The sequence below is a fragment of the Miniopterus natalensis genome, chromosome 9, assembly GCF_054644295.1.
Source record: "Miniopterus natalensis isolate mMinNat1 chromosome 9, mMinNat1.hap1, whole genome shotgun sequence".
NCBI lineage: Eukaryota > Metazoa > Chordata > Mammalia > Chiroptera > Miniopteridae > Miniopterus > Miniopterus natalensis.
The window spans coordinates 77,088,522-77,106,369 of record NC_142089.1 but is presented as its reverse complement, the minus strand read 5'-3'; the positions used below and the strand labels follow the sequence as shown (position 1 = coordinate 77,106,369).

Genomic DNA, 17,848 nt, shown 5'->3' with positions numbered 1-17,848 from the left:
TCAATGGACACCTAGGTCACTTCCCAAAGGGCTTTCTTAAACATTAGCCCTATCTTCTCACAGTTCTATGTCTCAAAGCCATTCAAATTAAACAATGCACAACAGATTATTAATAATTATGAACATTTATTAAGTACCAAGAGTATACTGCAAAGGTTGCTATATAAAAACATAATTAGCAACATAGTGTCCCTGCCATTGAGCTTACAATCTAAAATGAAATACAATAAAAATGCTGTAAGCCTACCTTGACATTTCCTGAACATAGAAATGGCTATTTTGGCAAACAGTGAGGCAAAATGACCTATGCTTTCAGGTGCAGTGTTAATAACCTTGAACATGATCCAAAGAATGTTTTCTTTGTATCCAAACATTTTTCCCAATTATACTAGGCTTGGTTTAAAAGAAAAAAAAAAGGCACTTAGAAATTCAGTTAAGAAAAATGAATTATTTAAAACTGCCTTGTTGGGCTTTAAACAAAGAGATGCTTACTCGCCTGAGGTTTTTCACAGCTAGGAAAGCTTCACAAGAAACATTATGAACTAAACCGAGTTTGACTACTATTCCAATACAACTTCAACACTTTCCTCCTTTCCCACCTGTACCGGCTCCAACGACAGCCCTACTAAGGAGGGAAGTACTGTCTCTAGATAAAATACCCAAACAAGTCGAACTTCCAGGAAATAGCAATTCATATTTTAAGAGAAGAGTGAGCAGAGAGAGCACCGGGACCTCTGGCTGCAGGACAGGCCTGGCTATGTAAGGTATGTAAACAAAGCAGCTCAGTTCAGTGCACACATCTTCAAAGTGATTAAAAATATAGGTCCGTTGTTTGCTTTTCTGGTATAGGCATATTTTAGAGTTAGCATCAAGACCCTACACTGCAAACCCTGTACTCTTTTGCCTATATCCATAGTATAATATTTCATAAATACTTTCAAGGTTTTCATTGCTGGTCATAAATCAGCTGACAAAGGCACAATGAAGGGATTTTGATTCTTTCTGTCAGATGCAAAGACTGCTTTAAACTTATGAACACATGCAGTCTTAAACTATACCTTTAATTATTTTCAATCATTTGTAATTCTTTGAACTCCAGAAGAACACTAAAAATAAGTTATTGGTTATTAGTTATCTGAAACCTGAAACAGAATCTACCCTGTAGAGCACATGCACACACTTTTTAATACATGCAGACAAATATTTTAATGGCAGAGTGGTAGCATCATGAGGTGATATTTTTAATGGCAAACAGTATTTTAGCAATTTTTGTAAAAAATAGTAATTTTCCCCTTAGAAGTCCATCTTGGCAACTTTCTTTTAAATGATAACACAGCAGCAGCGACATTTAAATAATGTTCACAACTAAATGTTTTGTATACAAGTTTATCAAGAATGGTCCAGAAACTTCAAAATAAAACCTTGTATGAAGCAGAATAATTCATTACTTTTGACCTAAAATTGACCCTTAAACATCCCTCTTCCAATTTAATTATCATTTATACATCTTACTTATAGCAAATAAAATCCAATTAATTATGAGATTTGAAATGAAAAATTGGAAACACATTATCAAATTCATTCTCTTCCAATGAGATGGCAGAAATTAATTTTAATGTGTTTCCCAAAAGGGGAGAAAAAAATTCTGAAAAATATAATCATAGCTCTGGTGAATGATTCTAAGTTTATAAATCTCAACCAATACACTTATTTTTAGCTGGTACTGTATAGAACAGCTGGAATTCCTGATTATATGTTTTTCTAAGGCAAGGCAAGTTTATGTATAAAGCATAGATATTAACTTGGTTATAAAGGCAATATGACCGAAACATATACATTCACTTTTTTTAAAGTGATACATTCCAAGCTACATAAAATTTAATTTCATGTCCTATTCTAAGACTACATCTTTGATATTAAGCTTAGAAGCATAATTGCTCTAATACATAAAAAAGCTTTCATTTTTCCAATACTGCAAAGTATACCGTATTTTCAAATACAGAGAATAAAATTTTTTGCACAAAATTTTAAAAGGCAAACTATTAGCCAGCTATAACTACTGTGTTAACTGTATGAAGGAAGGAGTTAACAAAATATGAAACTAAGCATAATTTTTAAACAACTAAGCATAATTATTGCATTTAATAACAACAAACTCCAAGTAGTTCTGAATACTTGTTTTGTGTTAGTAATGTGTATGTTCATATCACAGGTACCAGTTTGATAAACATACTAAGATTCCATAAGCTTTGTTCTTCTTGGTTATTTTTCTTCCCTGTACCCTCCCCAATAGCAGTTGGAGTTAATTTTCTGTTGACTACAAAGTAAAATAATGTTTGTATTTTTTAATCTGAGTCATGTAAAAGATGACTCCTTACTTTCATTTTTAAAAGTTGTACCTAAATTAAAATCTAACATTTATCCATGTGGTTTTTGCTATTAAGTATAGTCTACATTTTAGTAAATCGGTAAGGGGTAATTAACAAAGGCAAATCTGGATTTCATCTGTGTTTTAAATATGATCACAAACTACGTATTTTTTAATGAGACAAAGGAGATGAAGAAGACCGTTCATCTAGGTCCTCTTCACACAACTATTTCGAGAAACAGGCTTAAATAAGGGCGGGCCAGGTCAATAACGCTGGTGCTCTCGTCTTTGCAGAGAAGAGAAAAAAGTAAATCAAAAGTTATTTCCTTCCTATGGTTTCAGCTAGTTTCTTAAGTCTTTTCTTCAGCTCCAACGGAAATTTCTCATAGCACTTTTTACAGACTGGTTTCATATCAAACTCCACAAATTTATTCCTAAAGATAACAATAAAAAAAATTAGTGGAAATATATTTAACATAGACACGTAAATAATGTGAAATAATTTTACTGAAGTAAATGAAGACAGTATATGATGGCATGTTTGCAAACAATTATAATTCTAACCTCAATTCCTGTCATTGTGGTAGATGTAAATAATTCACAGTATTTGAAAAAAAACTGTCCTATAAATTGATCTTATACATCTACCTGTTTAATACAGAATGTATATTACGTTGTAGTCAGTGCTAAGAATTCAGGCAATCTAATGTAAATATAATTTAGGTAAGTAAAGTCAGTTACATTTTAAAGTACTACAAGAATACTTTTAAAGTTACTTAAAGCAAAGAATTGTATTTCTTTAATTTGAACAATCCTCTTTACTGAAGGCAAAATAATCTTACTCTTTTAAATTAGGTAGTGATGAGGTCTCATCTTTCCTGGCATAAAATGGTTTGCCTCCCACCCGACCTACCCCCCAAAAAATCATTTGAAATAAATCTTAAATCAGAATGGGTTATTTTGGTTGGTTGGTTGACAGAAAGGTTGGTAGGGGAGATACAGGAAGGTTCTTAATCACTCAATGAGCAAATGAACCAGACTACCTGTGGTTATATTTTGTACTGAATAGTAGCTGTATGGATAACTCCATTCTTCTTTATAAAAGCTAGAGCAGCCCTAGCCAGTTTGGCTCAGTGGTGAGAGCGCTGGCCCACGGGCTAAAGGTTCTCGGGTTCAATTCCAGCCAAGCGCACATGCCTCGGTTGCAGGCTCCATCCCCAAGCCCTGGTCTGGGCACGTGTGGGAGGCAGCCAACTGATGTGTCTCTCTCACATCAATGTTTCTCTCTCTCTCCACCCCCACTTTCATAAATAAATAAATAAATAAATAAATAGAGCTAAAGTAATACACATTATTTATAAAACAGTTCTGGAGAGGTCAGTTTTCAGATGGCCTCCTATCTGCAATAGTGTGCTAATTTGTAAGTATAAGAGCTTATTACTGTTTAAATCAGGGTCTTTCATTGTGAATCAAGTAAATACACAACTTTATAACTTTTTCTGTGAAATTATATTTAAGAAGCATTTGTGGAACAAGTCTGGTAATACATTGTCATTTATGGCAAATGACTAAATCTGCTAAAACCTTTAATTTTAAAGCTCCATATGGGAATTATTTTCTAGCTGGTTTTATGAGATCCTAATGCTGATAGTAATTCGAATGTTACATTTCAATTGTTAGATTTAAACTACTGAATTAAAAATTTATCCCAAACTCTTCTTAGAACAGAAGCTATTAAAACTGCCTTTCTTAAATTGAAGGAAATAAATTATCACTTCTTTTGGAGATACTGCTAAGCAAACCTCCCTTTATTTTTTTAAGGCACAGCTTACTGATTTTCACAAAGAGAGGAGGGGAAGGGAGGGGGGGGAGGGAGGGAGGGAGGGAGAGAGAGGAGAGACAGAGAGAGAAATATCAACCTGAGAGTGCAACAATGATTGGCTGCCTCCTGCACACTCCCTACCGGGGATGGAGCCCACAACCCAGGCATTCGCTCAGACTGGGAATCGAACCTGCAACCTTTCAGTGCATGGGAAGACGCCCCACCCAGTGAGTTACACCGGCCAGGGCCCTTCCATTGTTTTAATTTCATATTTAAATTTTAATTGCTCTTTATAGAAAGAAACATGAAAACTTGAAAAAATTTTAAAAACTTTAGAGCTCAGAACACAATGGTAACCATAAAGGAAAAATGGGATAATCATGCTAGTAATTCAACAGAATTGCAAAGATCGAAATATATCTCATAAAAATCAGAAACAGAGTTTGGAAACATCAAGAAAATGAATTCATTAACTATAGCATATGGGCATCATATGGAAAGCACATATACAGGGTGGGGCAAACGGTGGTTTAAGCTGTGAGCACCCAAAACAGAGTTTTTTCTTGTATTATTATTTATTAATTATTGGATTATTTTCCATACAAACAACTGTAAACCCACTTGTGTTCCACCCGGCACATACACCAAAGATAGTACATATCTTATGATGTACATCACATGGTGTTTGCTTAGATCTGAAATACACTGAATTTATTACAAAACTCAGAACATGAGACACTTGGAATTTATCAATTAAATTAATTTCAGTAAAGAAACCAAAAACCAAGATTTTAAAATCTGCAATTATCAAACAAAAGTACTTTAAAACTTTTCCCAGCATCAAGAGATTGAAATTCCTTCCTTTGAATCCATTGAAGAAAATCTATCCCATATTGTGATTTTTAAAAAAAGAGATGAAGGAATCTGCAGATTAAGGGAAATAAGGGAAGTCCAAGCTGGTATTAAGTATGAGCCTTATTAATTTAAGCTCTAAAAATAATTTTAAGAATTGCATAACAGGACCAACTCTACACAAGACAGACACTTGTATTACACTCTCTAGCGGTTACAAATACACACCAAAAAGAAATTTAAAAAATAAAAGACAAAAAAACATATTCTAAAGGACTAACCAAAGCAGCAAGCTGTGAAAATGACAGAAGGGACAGAAAAGTTTACAGACAGACAGGCTTTTTCTTTTTCTGCTTTTCCTTTGCTTCTCTCTCCCGCCTGGCAAGTCGCCTCTTAAATTCTTCGGGCATTTTCTCATAACAGTGTCTGCAGACTGGCTTTAGATCAATTTCAACAAACTTATCCCTTTGAGCAGGACAAAGAAGGAATAGAAGAAAGAACAGGGAACAATTAAAGGAAGAACTTTTACTTTCAGAAGGCCTGAGTAGAAAGAAGAAAAAACTGTTTTTAAAAAAGTTAGCCGAAAGTTTTCAGTGTTAGGATTCGCGCTGGACCAAAACGTATACTTACTTGAGTGTTAACTTGGTGTTGCAGGTAGAACAGGCAAAACAGTTCACGCACCAGGCCTTATTCAGGGCGGAGACCACTGGAGGAAGAGGAAGGACACCTGGTGACATACTGGTATGGGATGTGGGGGAGCCGACATTCCCAAATCTAAAGCAGAATTAAGGTTATCTCCAAGACATTTGGAAAAGGTTCTCAAAGGGTTTGCTTGCAAAAGAATCACACAGCTAAAAACTTTAGTGTCATTAATTAATGTTTATCAAATCAACCAATTTTATTCATTTATTTTTTCACATTTCTTTTTTCCACATACAAACCGAGCAATGTATGTCTTCCATGCCTGTAGGCTCCATCGCAGGAAAGATCAGTACTGCCCTTGTCAACCTTTGTTTTTTAAAACATACACAGAAATCTACTTTCATCCTTTCTGCGCTGAAAACTTTAAGTATTACTGCTCTGTGTCTCTTGAAAATGCTTGACTGAGCTCCATTTATTAGGAAACCATTCACTGAAGGCATTAATTCAGGAAACTGCACTGTCAACCTTTATTTACAGTCAAATACTTTTTCTTCCCTTTGAGTATCCTCTGAGGCATATACAGTTAATGGCACAGACACCAAAGCTTCACACCAAAGCTCAGGTCCTCTCACTCCTGTGGACAATGCAGTGAATACATAACATGCGTTACATCACTCACACGAGTTTTTTTGGCACAGTGCTCGCCTACCAGCACGCTTTCTACTCCTTGCTGTCCCTACTGCCACTAGTCCAACAAAGAAATATGGAATAGAGAAGTAATTAAAGAAAAAATTTCAGACATTAACATATTCACCTACAGCAATGTTTCTTCCAAAGCTGAGAGCTTCCACTGACAGCTTCTTTCATCTGCTAACCATTCATTATAGGAGGAAATTTTATTTTCAAGGGCACTAAGATTGCTTTTTTTAAAAAACATATATCTTTATTGGTTTCAGAGAGAGGAAGGGAGAGGGAGAGAGAGTTGAAACATCAATGATGAGAGTCATTGATCGGCTGCCTCCTGCACGCCCCCGACGGGATCGAGCCCGCAACCCGGGCATGTGCCCTGACCGGGAATCGAACCAGGATCTCCTGGATCCTAGATGGATGCTCAACCGCTGAGCCACCCCCAGCGAGGCTAAGATTGCTTTCTTGATCTAATCCTTTGGCAAACTGCGTATGTGCATTATTTCAGCAAGTATTTCCCAAGTTAGGTTCTCTGCTGAGAACTACAAAGCATGCTGAAAACAGGAATGCTTAAAATTCTGGTAGAAGTTTCTGGCAGAACGGTGCTGGCGACCTTACCCAACACAGCTGCTCTCTGTTCCAGTCCATCAGCTGTGCCTAATTACCCCAGTACAAGGGTGGTAAGTCCTAGAAATGTCTACAGGTAACTGCCAGGTTAGCATCTGCAAGGTTAAAGTGACTCTGCCTAGCTACCATGGCAGAGTAAACTGTTCTTAATAAACACCGCTCTACAGCTCCCAAGCCATGTAGTTCTAGGGAAAGGAAAGAGAAATAGGTTTCCAGGTTGGCCATAAATGCTTTCTACACTTCCTAGGATAACAACCCTGTAGCATAGGCCTAAAATATTATCATAAATGAGTAACAAGTCCAGCTCATGGGCCATTATCATCTCACTGCTATAAATTACTTGGGAAATATGCCAAAGAAAGAGAAAAAGTAACATAACAATCACATTCCAGCCCAGCCAGGCATGGCTCAGCGGCTGAGCGTCAACCTAGGATCCAGGTGATCGGGGTTCGATTCCCGGTCGGCACGTGCCCGGGTTGCAGGCTCGATCCCGTCGGGGGCGTGCAGGAGGCAGCCGATCAATCTCTTTCATCACTGATGTTTCTATCTCTTTCTCTCCCTCTCCTTTCCTCTCTCTGAAATCAATAAAGATATATTTAAAAAAAACACAAAAAATTAAAAAAATAATCACATTCCAAACTATAGCAATCAGCTTCTTTCAATGCTCATATTTCTCAAGTGTTTTTGTGTCAAAATGGTGCCATAAAAAATTCCTACGCTTACTTACCATCACCTTCTATAACACGGTTGCAGTGGAAGCAAACATCACCAAAGAGCTGAAAAATGAAAAAGTGATAGAAATTCAAGATGTGTTAGAACTGTTTTAAAACACCAAACATTTAATATAATTTCAGTTCTTTCTACCACTTAAAACAAATAGCTGGCTACCTAAATCCAGATTTTACCATTACTAGAGAAAATGAGTAGCAGTTCATTGACTAATTTCTACTTGTTATGATGAAAATTTACTTTTCATCGCTATCAAAACAAAACAAAACAAAATCTCTGGAGATGTTCCATATTTAAGAAAGCTAAACAACATGACAACCCAAGACTGGGTCCAGTACTGGAGTGGGAAAAAAATTTCCAAGAGGTTTCTTTGTAACTAAAATATTGATAAGCTTACATTCATAAAAGTATATCTAATATCCAATGAGTACAAACAATACCTGGTTATAGTGGGTTTCACAATATGCCAGGCCCTTCCTTTCATAATGGCGATGTCCAAGAAATGGTTTTTCACACTTGGCACAAACAAAATGCTGAAAAAAATTGTTACAGGTCATTTTTGAATTGCCATATTTTACTTATTAAATGAAGTAAAACTCCAAGGTCAACCTATCCTTAGAGAAGATTCATGCAGGTTTGAGGCAGCAGTTTCATTTGGCCATAGGTTTTCCTGTAGCACTTTCAGTCTTAATTCCGGTGTCTCTGACAAGTTACTGTAAGACCCAGCCTGTTCAAACACCACACAGTGAGAAAGCAGGTGAACATCTGAGCAGCATCTGTAAGCAAGGGCCGCTGCTGGAGATGGACCAGGACACTTCTTGCCTCAAGAAGATTTATTATTATCATTATTATTATTATTATTTTAGAGAGAGAAGAAGGGAGGAAGAGAGAGAGAGAAACATCAATGTGAGAGTGGAACATCAACTGGCTGCCTTCTGTACAGCCCCACTGGGGATCGAGCCCAGAACTCGGACACGTGCCCTGACCAGGAATGGAAGCAGAGACCTCTTGGTGCACGGGACCACACCCAACCCATTCAGCACACCGGCCAGGGCTAGGAGATTTAAGAACACAAGAGCACACACCCTGTATCATTACCATGAGCTCACAGAAGCAGTGTATATTCTACATTCCTAACTTTCTACAAGATCAGTTGTCTTTAACGTGTTCATATATAATTTTTTAAAACTCCTAATTGTGCCCGTGTCACGCATGTAGAACTTACCTCCACGTGCCACTGCTTGCCCATGGCATTTACCACACGTCCTTCAATGGGCCGCCTACAAGCGCCACAGATGGGGACCCCCATTTTATCATGGCACGGCAAGCAATACAGTTCTCCTTTCAGCTCCCGGGCATCAGCAGTCAGCTCCTTCCTGTACAGGAGAAAGATACCCAACTGAATGATACTATCAAGGGGGAAAACAGGCAACAATGTGGCTAACACTTAAAAAAAAAAAAAAAAAGTTTTAATTGATTTCAGAGAGGAAAGGAGGTAGAGAGAGAGAGAAACATCGATGAGAGAGTCACCGATCGGCTGCCTCCTGCACGCCCCCCACTGGGGGTCGAGCCCGCACCCGGGGCATGTGCCCTGACCGGGAATCAAACCTCAATCTCCTGGTTCATGGGCGGACGCTTAACCACTGTAACAATTCCTGTAACTTCTTTTCCTTCCTGATGATCAGAGTAACCTGAATTAATAGGTTTGAATATGTTCCAGAATCCTATCAAAAGATCAGTATCATTCAACAACGATAAAAATGTTCCAGGAAGTCAGATACATACGATCACACTGGTCGTTATCGTTTCTTTGTCTATTATCACATTATAGTCCATTTGTTTTCCTTAAAAAGCTAGAGAATTGTAACAATACTGAGGACAGACTCAGTGACATTATCTTCCCAAAATTGAGGAATTTGGAGACTAGTTCCATTTAATAATATTTAAACTGTTATAAGCTTTTAAGAATAGTTATAGGTTAATAGGAAATAAACAAATGAAACGACCAGAATTTTCTGTTTCCAAATGCTTAATTAAGTGTGCTATTATTTGCAGTCTCCTGTGTCAATAAACATGCCAGAGATGGCCCCAATTAGCCAAATGGATGTGTCTGAGTTTCAACTGTTCAAATAATTCTTTAAAAGTGCTAACAAAAAATGAGAAATATTCCACCAGAGGGAGAACAGGCAAGAAAAGCAGAAAAGGCACAAAGTGATAATCACAAAAGGTGAGGCAGCTGTTCCTACGCCAGAGCCTGCTTCCTTGACCGTTAGCCTACTTGTCTGCCCCCCATAATCAGCATGCAAGTTCACATTCATTATAGCAAAGTCTCTTTTGCCTTTAAATTTTTATACTAGACAAGAAATTCAGAAAAATCATAGCCTAACAAATTATCATGTATTTGAAGAAAAAAAATTCCCTGTAGATAGAATTTAAGATATTTTGAGATAAAACCCTAATTATTACAACTGTAAAAGTTATATATGTACAAAAATAAGACATTGTAAAGTTTTTTCTTTGTCTTTTAATCCTTTACTGTAAAACAGTTTGGGGGACGATTGGGGATATTTTAATATGGTCTGATTACTTCAAGGTACGTACATGCACACACGTGCACACACGCACATACACATGTGCTGCACACACAACTTAATGTGGCAAAATGTTAACTGATGAAACTAAATGAAAGGCATGTAGATATTCTTTATATTATTCTCTTGACTCTTGTATAGGTTAAACATTTTCCAGATTAAAAGTTGGAGAAAAATAAATTTGTTTTGCCAGCGTAACAGAAATACAGATAAATGTGATCTTTTATTTCCACTATTATTTAATAACAAAGAAATCACAATACCCGCAGTTGGCACAGTTGAAGTGGTCTGGATGGTAAGGGTCGTTCTTGAATATCAGAGGCTGTTCATCAATGATGGCGTGGCACTTCTGGCAGATGTATTTTCCAAGGCCCCTGGCTTTCTCACGATTATGACAGGGGCGACACAGATGTCTAAACAGAGCCAAAACTTTTTTAGAAACTCAAATTTAAAATCTAAGGTTCTTCCTAACAATTAAAAAGTATGCTTCCCACATCTCTCAAAAGAAATTAAAGAAACCATTTCTTTAGAAATCACTGCTGACTTAGCATACTCAAAGCACTACGTTTTATATGAAAAATTATTTATTCCAATCCAAATAATCTGGTATTTTAGAAACTCCATGCTAAGTACCCGTCCCATTTTTTCAGCCCAGGAACACATGTGGCAGCTGAGCACTGCTGCCCAGAAATTCCAGGGCCCTCTCCCAACAGGCACCAGTCTGAATCCCTGTGCCTTAGCCTCGGGTCCTGAAGCACCGCCTTCCATCCCATGAGAAAATATGCGTGACGTGTAGCAGTCACTTTATCCACCCACACGTGACAGGGATAAAAACCTCCTACCTCCCAGCATTCTTGACAAACCCGATATCTGCCAGGACTTCCTGGCAGAGGTCACAGCGGAAGCACTCGGGGTGCCAGCTGTTATTCATGGCTTTGATGACTCGGCCGATGATGAATTCACCTGTGCGAAAGGAACACACACAGTCTACCCAGTGTGGCACTTTAGTGCTAAAAGCAGTAAAAGGAAAAAAACAGAAGGAAAAAAAATACACTTCAGCCTTTCTCCACAAATAGGGACTTTTTATGTCTGTGTCTACCACAATAAGCATTGTATCAGAAAAATGTTTTCTATTTCATCCGAGTCCTTGGTTTTGATTCTGTAGCTGTATTTTCGGGCTGTCTTATCACATCTCTGAATCTGCCTGTCATTTCTGGTCACACAGCACATTTTCTTGTAACCCATGCTTAACTCCTTCTTTCATTAAGCCCTTAATGAATGACGACACTCTCCCCCAATCTCTGGAGGCCCCTAGCAGAGCTGTTTGCAACCAGGGAAGGGGCGGAGGCCAAGCAAGCCCAGCACCTGTGCAACGCCGGCAACCTCTAAGCACCTCGCTGACAGCCGTCTCCCTCCTGGCAAACCCCAAAGCAAGCAGGGGAACGGCCATTCCAAAAACCATCTAACAGAACCCTAGTTAGTCCCGAGAAAACTTTACACGGCATGTCCTTAAAAATCAGTTCTCTCCGGGTTTTCATACTCTTCCAGTTTGTCATACATTAAAAATAGGCAAGAGGACTGGTAAAGTACCGAAATGCTATTTATAATGAGCAGGAAAAACCACTTTTATCTCTGACACTTTGTTTTAAATAACTTAAGTAACTTGAAACTTACTTTTTATTTTACATTCAGCAGTAAAACTTACCACACTGATGACAGCAGGGCGCAAAGAGCATCTGAAAATCATGCTCACAGTACTTCCTTCCTTCAAACTGAAATAGAAAGCGCTTGTAAATACGGACGTAATTCCTCTAGGGGACAACAGGAAAGATGTTTTTGAACGAAAGCTCTGCCCTAAGAATTTATAATTCTACTAAGATTTTTAAGAGCAAAATACTTTTGTGCCTTCCATACGTCTACACGTGGGCGCAGGGAAGATACAAGGGACAGGATGAGCCAAGAAGTAATACTGCGCCCTCAGAATACAGTAGCCTTGCCTCTGACTAGTCCTCTGGCTCATACTCCACCTTCAAGAGTCTGATGAAACTACAGACCCCACTTTCCAGAAAATATGCACATACATACAAACCCCTTCCCACGGTTTAAGGTTGATATCTAAAATATTTTACTCTAGGCTTAAATATTTACAAAGGGTAAACATTCTAGCATATCTTTTTTTTTTTTTTTTTTACATATTTTTATTGATTTCCGAGAGAGGGAGAGGGAGATCGAAACATCAATGATGAGAGTCATTGACAGGCCGCCTCCTACACGCCCCTCACTGGAGATCGAGCCCGCAACCCGGGCCTGTGCCCTGACCGGGAATCAAACCTCGATCTCCTGGATCCTATGTCAATGCTCAACCGCTGAACCACGGTGGCTGGGCTAGCATATTTTAAATTTGAACATTTTAAAATGGAACCAAAACCCTTTAAAAAATTAAACATTCTTTTTTAACAGTTGAAAATTTTACATCCTTCATTTCTCTCCTTGAACTGTTTCCATTTAATTTCCCCCAAAGTTTTATCCTAGCATATTTTTATGCTAATGTCTTTAAATGATCACTCTACCATACTTTTCACTGCAATTAAAATGTTTTACTTTCTGAATCCATAAGGCTCTTAAAGTTAACATTCTTTTCTTCTGGATTAAGTTATCATTATAATAATGATTAGTAAAATGTCTAAGTTACAAACATTAAATTTTAGTTTTACTGCTTATTTACTTGGAGAGCGTATCTCAGTGAGATGAGGAGGGCTACTCTTTCCCCTCACAATTATCTCGTGCACCCGTCGGTAAGCATGACTTACCACTGTAAGAGCCATTAATTCTAGATTAATTTTCTATTTTGGGGGTTGCTTTTATCCTTTCCACATAAAAAAGTTGTAGGAACTATATGTCTTCCTCTGAATCTTTAAGCTCCTTACAAGTTATGCTAAAAATCACATACTCTTTGATTATCAAAATCCACTTTTTTGCCCAACAGGTGTGGCTCAGCAGTTGAGTGTAGGCCTAGGACCCAGGAGATTGGGGTTCGATTCCCAGTCGGGGCACATGCCTGGGCTGCGGGCTGGATCCCCAGCAGGGGGCGTGCAGGAGGTGGCCAATCAATGACAACTCTCCCATCACTGATGTTTCTCTCTCCCTCTCTCCCTCCCTTCCTCTCTCTGAAATCAACATATTTTTTTAAATCCACTTTTTCCTCAATTATGAAAATTATCTGCAGATTTAGCTCAACTTACTCAACATATCCACAATAATTGGCAAACCAGCCAAAGCAGATTTATTTTGTGCCAGAAAGTCTCACTTAATTTTAAAATTCAAATGCATAAACTCTAGTACATTTAATGAACCTATTTCTTAAAGTTACAAGCAGAAGATAACAAATCCACAAGCTATTATTACTCAACACTCTGTCATCATATAATACATTGCAATGTGTAGCCCAAAGAAGTTATTTATGAAGTGAGCTGTTCCCTTAATGTATATTATGTACATGTAAAGAAATCTGGTGTTTTACCCGTTTGTAGTCATTTTAAAAAGAAATCAAGTATAGAAAACTCAGAAATAACCTCATTAATTTAGGTAAAGAATGGTTTCTGAACTATTTGTCTCAACTGGCCACTTCAGTTTAATAGTGGAAGACTGGTTGATGATTACAACACATCATAAAATCTTCAGAAGTGTTTTGGTTTTTTTAATATGTCTTTATTTATTTCAGAGAGAGGAAGGGAGTGGAAGATAGAAACATCAATGATGACAGAGTCTGACTGGCTGCCTCCTGCACGCCCCCGACTGGGGATCGAGCCCACAACGTGGGCATGTGCCCTGACCAGGAATCAAACCACAATCGCCTGGATCATAGGTAGATGCTCAACTGCTGAGCCATGCTGGCTGGGCTGGAGAATGTTTTGTGAACCGTTTTTTTTCTCCGTGTGTGGCAGTTTTAAGTTACTAGTTTTTAAAATCAATACTTTTTGATAAAGACTAAGTCCTAAATGGAAAACTGTCATGACCACTCTCCACATCTCCAAATCTACCATATATCCGAGTACAGAACATCCAACACAGTTCCTAAAGCCAAGCTTTATCCTTAACAAGAAAATACACGAGGCAAGGAAAGCCTGGAAAGTCTTATGGGTTGAAGGACCCTGGACTAATCCCAACTAGTGTCTTGGAATACATCATTACAGTAAGATTTGAGATCCCATCTTTTGTGAAGTGGGAGAATTGCTACTGTGAATACAAATACATTACCAGGCAAGTCAATATTAGGAAGAAAAATCCAGAAATTTAGTTCCTTGAAACCATCCATATTGCAAACCCGCTACATACACTGGGGTGTGCTTACCCCAGCGTGAGGACAACTCCAAGAGCAGAACCTTCTCTATAACAAGCTGCCTCTTTTTTACAGTGTGTAGAAATGATCCGACAGTTATGGCCAGAAGGTGATCCAAAGTAAAACTATAGGATGTAAAAGTGAAGAAAATTCAGAAATTATAAATTTTGGAGTTCTATGAAGATTCTCTTTGGGAAGAGGAAACAATTCTGATGCTTTAAAGCAAGCTCGGAATTAGAAACTTAGCTAAGGGTCTCATTTCAAGTAAGTGCAAAAGTTGAAAATCTTCAACATTTGTACTGGTTTGTCATAAATTATTTTGAAGTGAGTGGGTCGACAGATAAGCACCTCATTTTGTTAGCAAGTTTCCTTTCAGCCAGCCAGTCTTTCCTTCTCAGGTTTCAGCTTTCCTGAGTCATCATGATTCAGTATAAGAGGAAATGAGTGAAGAAATCTCTTGTAAAACATCTTTCCACTCAATCTCTCATCATAAATTGGTCTTTCCTGTTATGTATTTTGTGATAGGGAAAAAAGGGATACATCTGGGATATTCAAACTAAGGAGAAAGAAAGGAAACTGAAGTACAAGCCAGGAACCCAGCCCCTCAATCTGTACACTATGCTAAGCTGAAAGGCTGCACGCCAAGTCCCTAGCCCTGTGTGGTATAATAGTTCTGGAAGCATATCCCTCTGTATTGGTTCAATTTCACTTCCAAAAGCATTTTCTTGGGGGGAAATTTAAGATAATCCTTTTACTGGAGACAGTCCCAGGTGCCATAAAATTGATTTAGGAACCACTATGTGGCTATACATAGTGTTAGGGTCTCTGGGTTGAATGGGAATTACCCCCTGGAAACAGCATTTAATCAGCCTTTTCATGCCACCAACAATTTGGTCACTTAACAAATACTTCATGTGTATTTGAGATGCTGATAACTGATGTAAACCAGCACTGATGGACCCAAATTTCCCTCTGAAGACAACTACGATACCAAATCCAAGATCACTAATCATATATAACTCACACTTATACAACCTCTCTCAATTTTCCTGGTCTGAAAATGAGGACAAGAACCATAAAAAGCTGTCATCAAGTTCATCCAAATCACTCTGAAAATTGTGCTCACTCCGGGAACTAGGACACAATGTAGTCTATGCAGCACGCCATAGCATCTGCAGAATGACTCCGCAAAGCAGCAGGGACGGCGCACACGGGAGAGCGTGGCCTGTCCATTACATCACATACGTTCCTGCCCTGGCTGGCGTGGCGCAGTTGGCTGGGCGCTGTTCCACGCACCACGTTCCACTCCTGGTCCGGGCACATGCCCGGGCTGCCGGCTTGATCCCCAGTGTGGGGTGTGCCGGAGGCAGCAATCGATGTTTCTCTCTCTTCCTCTCCCTTCTCTCTCTTTAAAAAGCAATAAAAAATCTTGAAAATATATATGTAATTCCTGGGAAACTACTTCAGTCTCAGTGAGAGTCAGGGCATCCTAATGAAGGAAAACAAACCTTGTGAAAACAAGCAGGCCTGAGATGAAACCCTAATGTGACTACTCACCCACCAGTTAACCATGTGCAAGGTCCCTGAGACTCACAGCCACATGTAAACTGTGAATAAAAATGCCTAATTTGCCTGACTGGTGCGGCTCAGTGCTTGAGTGTCGACCTATGAACCAAGAGGTCACCAGTTCGACTCCTGATCAGGGCACATGCCCCAGCTGCGGGCTCCAGCCCCAGAAGGCGACGTGCAGGAGGCAGCTGATTGATGTCTCTCTCTCATAGATGTTTCCATCTCCCTCCCCCTCTCTCTAAAATCAATTTCTAAAATGTATTTTTTTAAAAAGCCTAATTTGCAGGGTTCATGTGAGAATCAAAAGAAAGAAAAAGAACAACAGTTTATAAAACACCCAGTACAGTGCCTGGCTCATAACAGCGTTTCAAAAAGCGCTTCATTCCAGGCAAGAGACTCACACAAAGCTGGGAAGCAAGCACCTCGACTCCCGGTGGTGACAGTGGTGGAAAACAACGCCTGCTGTTGTTTTAATATGTTCGTGTTGTTTTTATTATTACCCTGACCACTACTTTCTGATACAGATAAACGTAAAAGAATAATTATTATAATCATTACCACTTAAAATTTATTTAAAATTAAAATGCAGAAGCAGGATATCTGAATAGAGAGAAATAAATTTCAGTTTAGGGAAACAGTTCTAATTACTCTACAGAAAATATATCTTGCCTTCTGCTAAATGAGTGATGAACTATCCAAGAATGGGTATATTTATCTTTCCTGGTGCCAATTTAAACAGGAAAATGTAGGCTCTCTTTAGGGTCTCTCTTAAGTGAATTCTTTCTAGAAGTGTTTTCTAATTAAATTTATGGCACAAGAATTAACTGACTGCAGTCAAATTGTTAAGAGACAGAACTATACAAAGGTTTTTGTTTTGTGTAGAGGATTGCCTAAACAACTTGGGGAACGTGCCCATTTGTAACTGACTTATTACCATAGTGAACTTTACTACCTACTGGAAGGGATGTCCTCATTGTTTGGTGTACTGGTTCTCAACTGAGGGCGATTTTGCTCCCCAAGGGGTATTGAGCAATGAATGAAGATATTTTTGGTTGTAACAACTGGGGATCTAATGGGTAGAGACTAGGATGCTACTAAACATCCTACAATGTACAGGACAGCCCCCACAATCAAGAATTACCCAGTTCAAAATGTCAATAGTGTTGAGGGTGAGGAATCCTGGTTTACTGCGTGGAATCATTACTTAGCTGAAGCAGTTCCCACTGGGAAGCAGAGGAAGGGAGTGGGCTGACTTACTGGATACTGTACTTGCTACCTTGGTTCAAACTCATAACCCCACGAGACACATGTGATTATCCTCTTGTTACAGAAAACTGAAATTCAGAAAGATCAAATAACTTGCACCAAAACCAGAGGAAATGGACAAGGCTGTCAGGCCCCATAATCGGTGCTTCTCCCTCTTTACCTATCACCTGTCTTAGGCAGAGCAATACAGAACTTAACCCAGAATTCTTAAATCATCTATGAGTTTCTATCAGAACTTAAATATCATGATTGAAAGATCTCACTAGTTTCTCTGCCAATACACAGTGTGATCTTGACTTCAGAGCTGCTCATCTGAACACAGATGAAGAGGAAATTCTACTGGATGTGGTACAATG

At 38.6% G+C, this 17,848-nt stretch overlaps 1 protein-coding gene across 6 annotated transcripts in view; it reads right to left on the bottom strand.

Moving 5' to 3' along the window:
* Positions 1–106: 106 nt before the first annotated feature.
* Positions 107–17,848, bottom strand: part of LIMS1 (LIM zinc finger domain containing 1) — a 108,566-nt gene continuing 90,824 nt past the window's right edge. For 4 of the 6 annotated variants that reach the window (XM_087820669.1, XM_016201865.2, XM_087820668.1 and 1 more), the window contains exons 3-10: positions 12,024–12,090; positions 11,161–11,281; positions 10,582–10,731; positions 8,953–9,103; positions 8,168–8,260; positions 7,726–7,774; positions 5,673–5,748; positions 107–2,802 (exon numbers count right to left, since the gene is read on the bottom strand). In XM_087820669.1, the coding sequence (XP_087676795.1) occupies positions 2,688–2,802; positions 5,673–5,748; positions 7,726–7,774; positions 8,168–8,260; positions 8,953–9,103; positions 10,582–10,731; positions 11,161–11,281; positions 12,024–12,090 (822 nt within the window). In that variant the 3' untranslated portion in view covers positions 107–2,687. Of the gene's footprint in view, positions 2,803–4,263; positions 5,583–5,672; positions 5,749–7,725; positions 7,775–8,167; positions 8,261–8,952; positions 9,104–10,581; positions 10,732–11,160; positions 11,282–12,023; positions 12,091–17,848 lie in introns of those variants that run through there. The other 2 variants (XM_087820672.1, XM_087820670.1) reach the window with 2 other exon arrangements.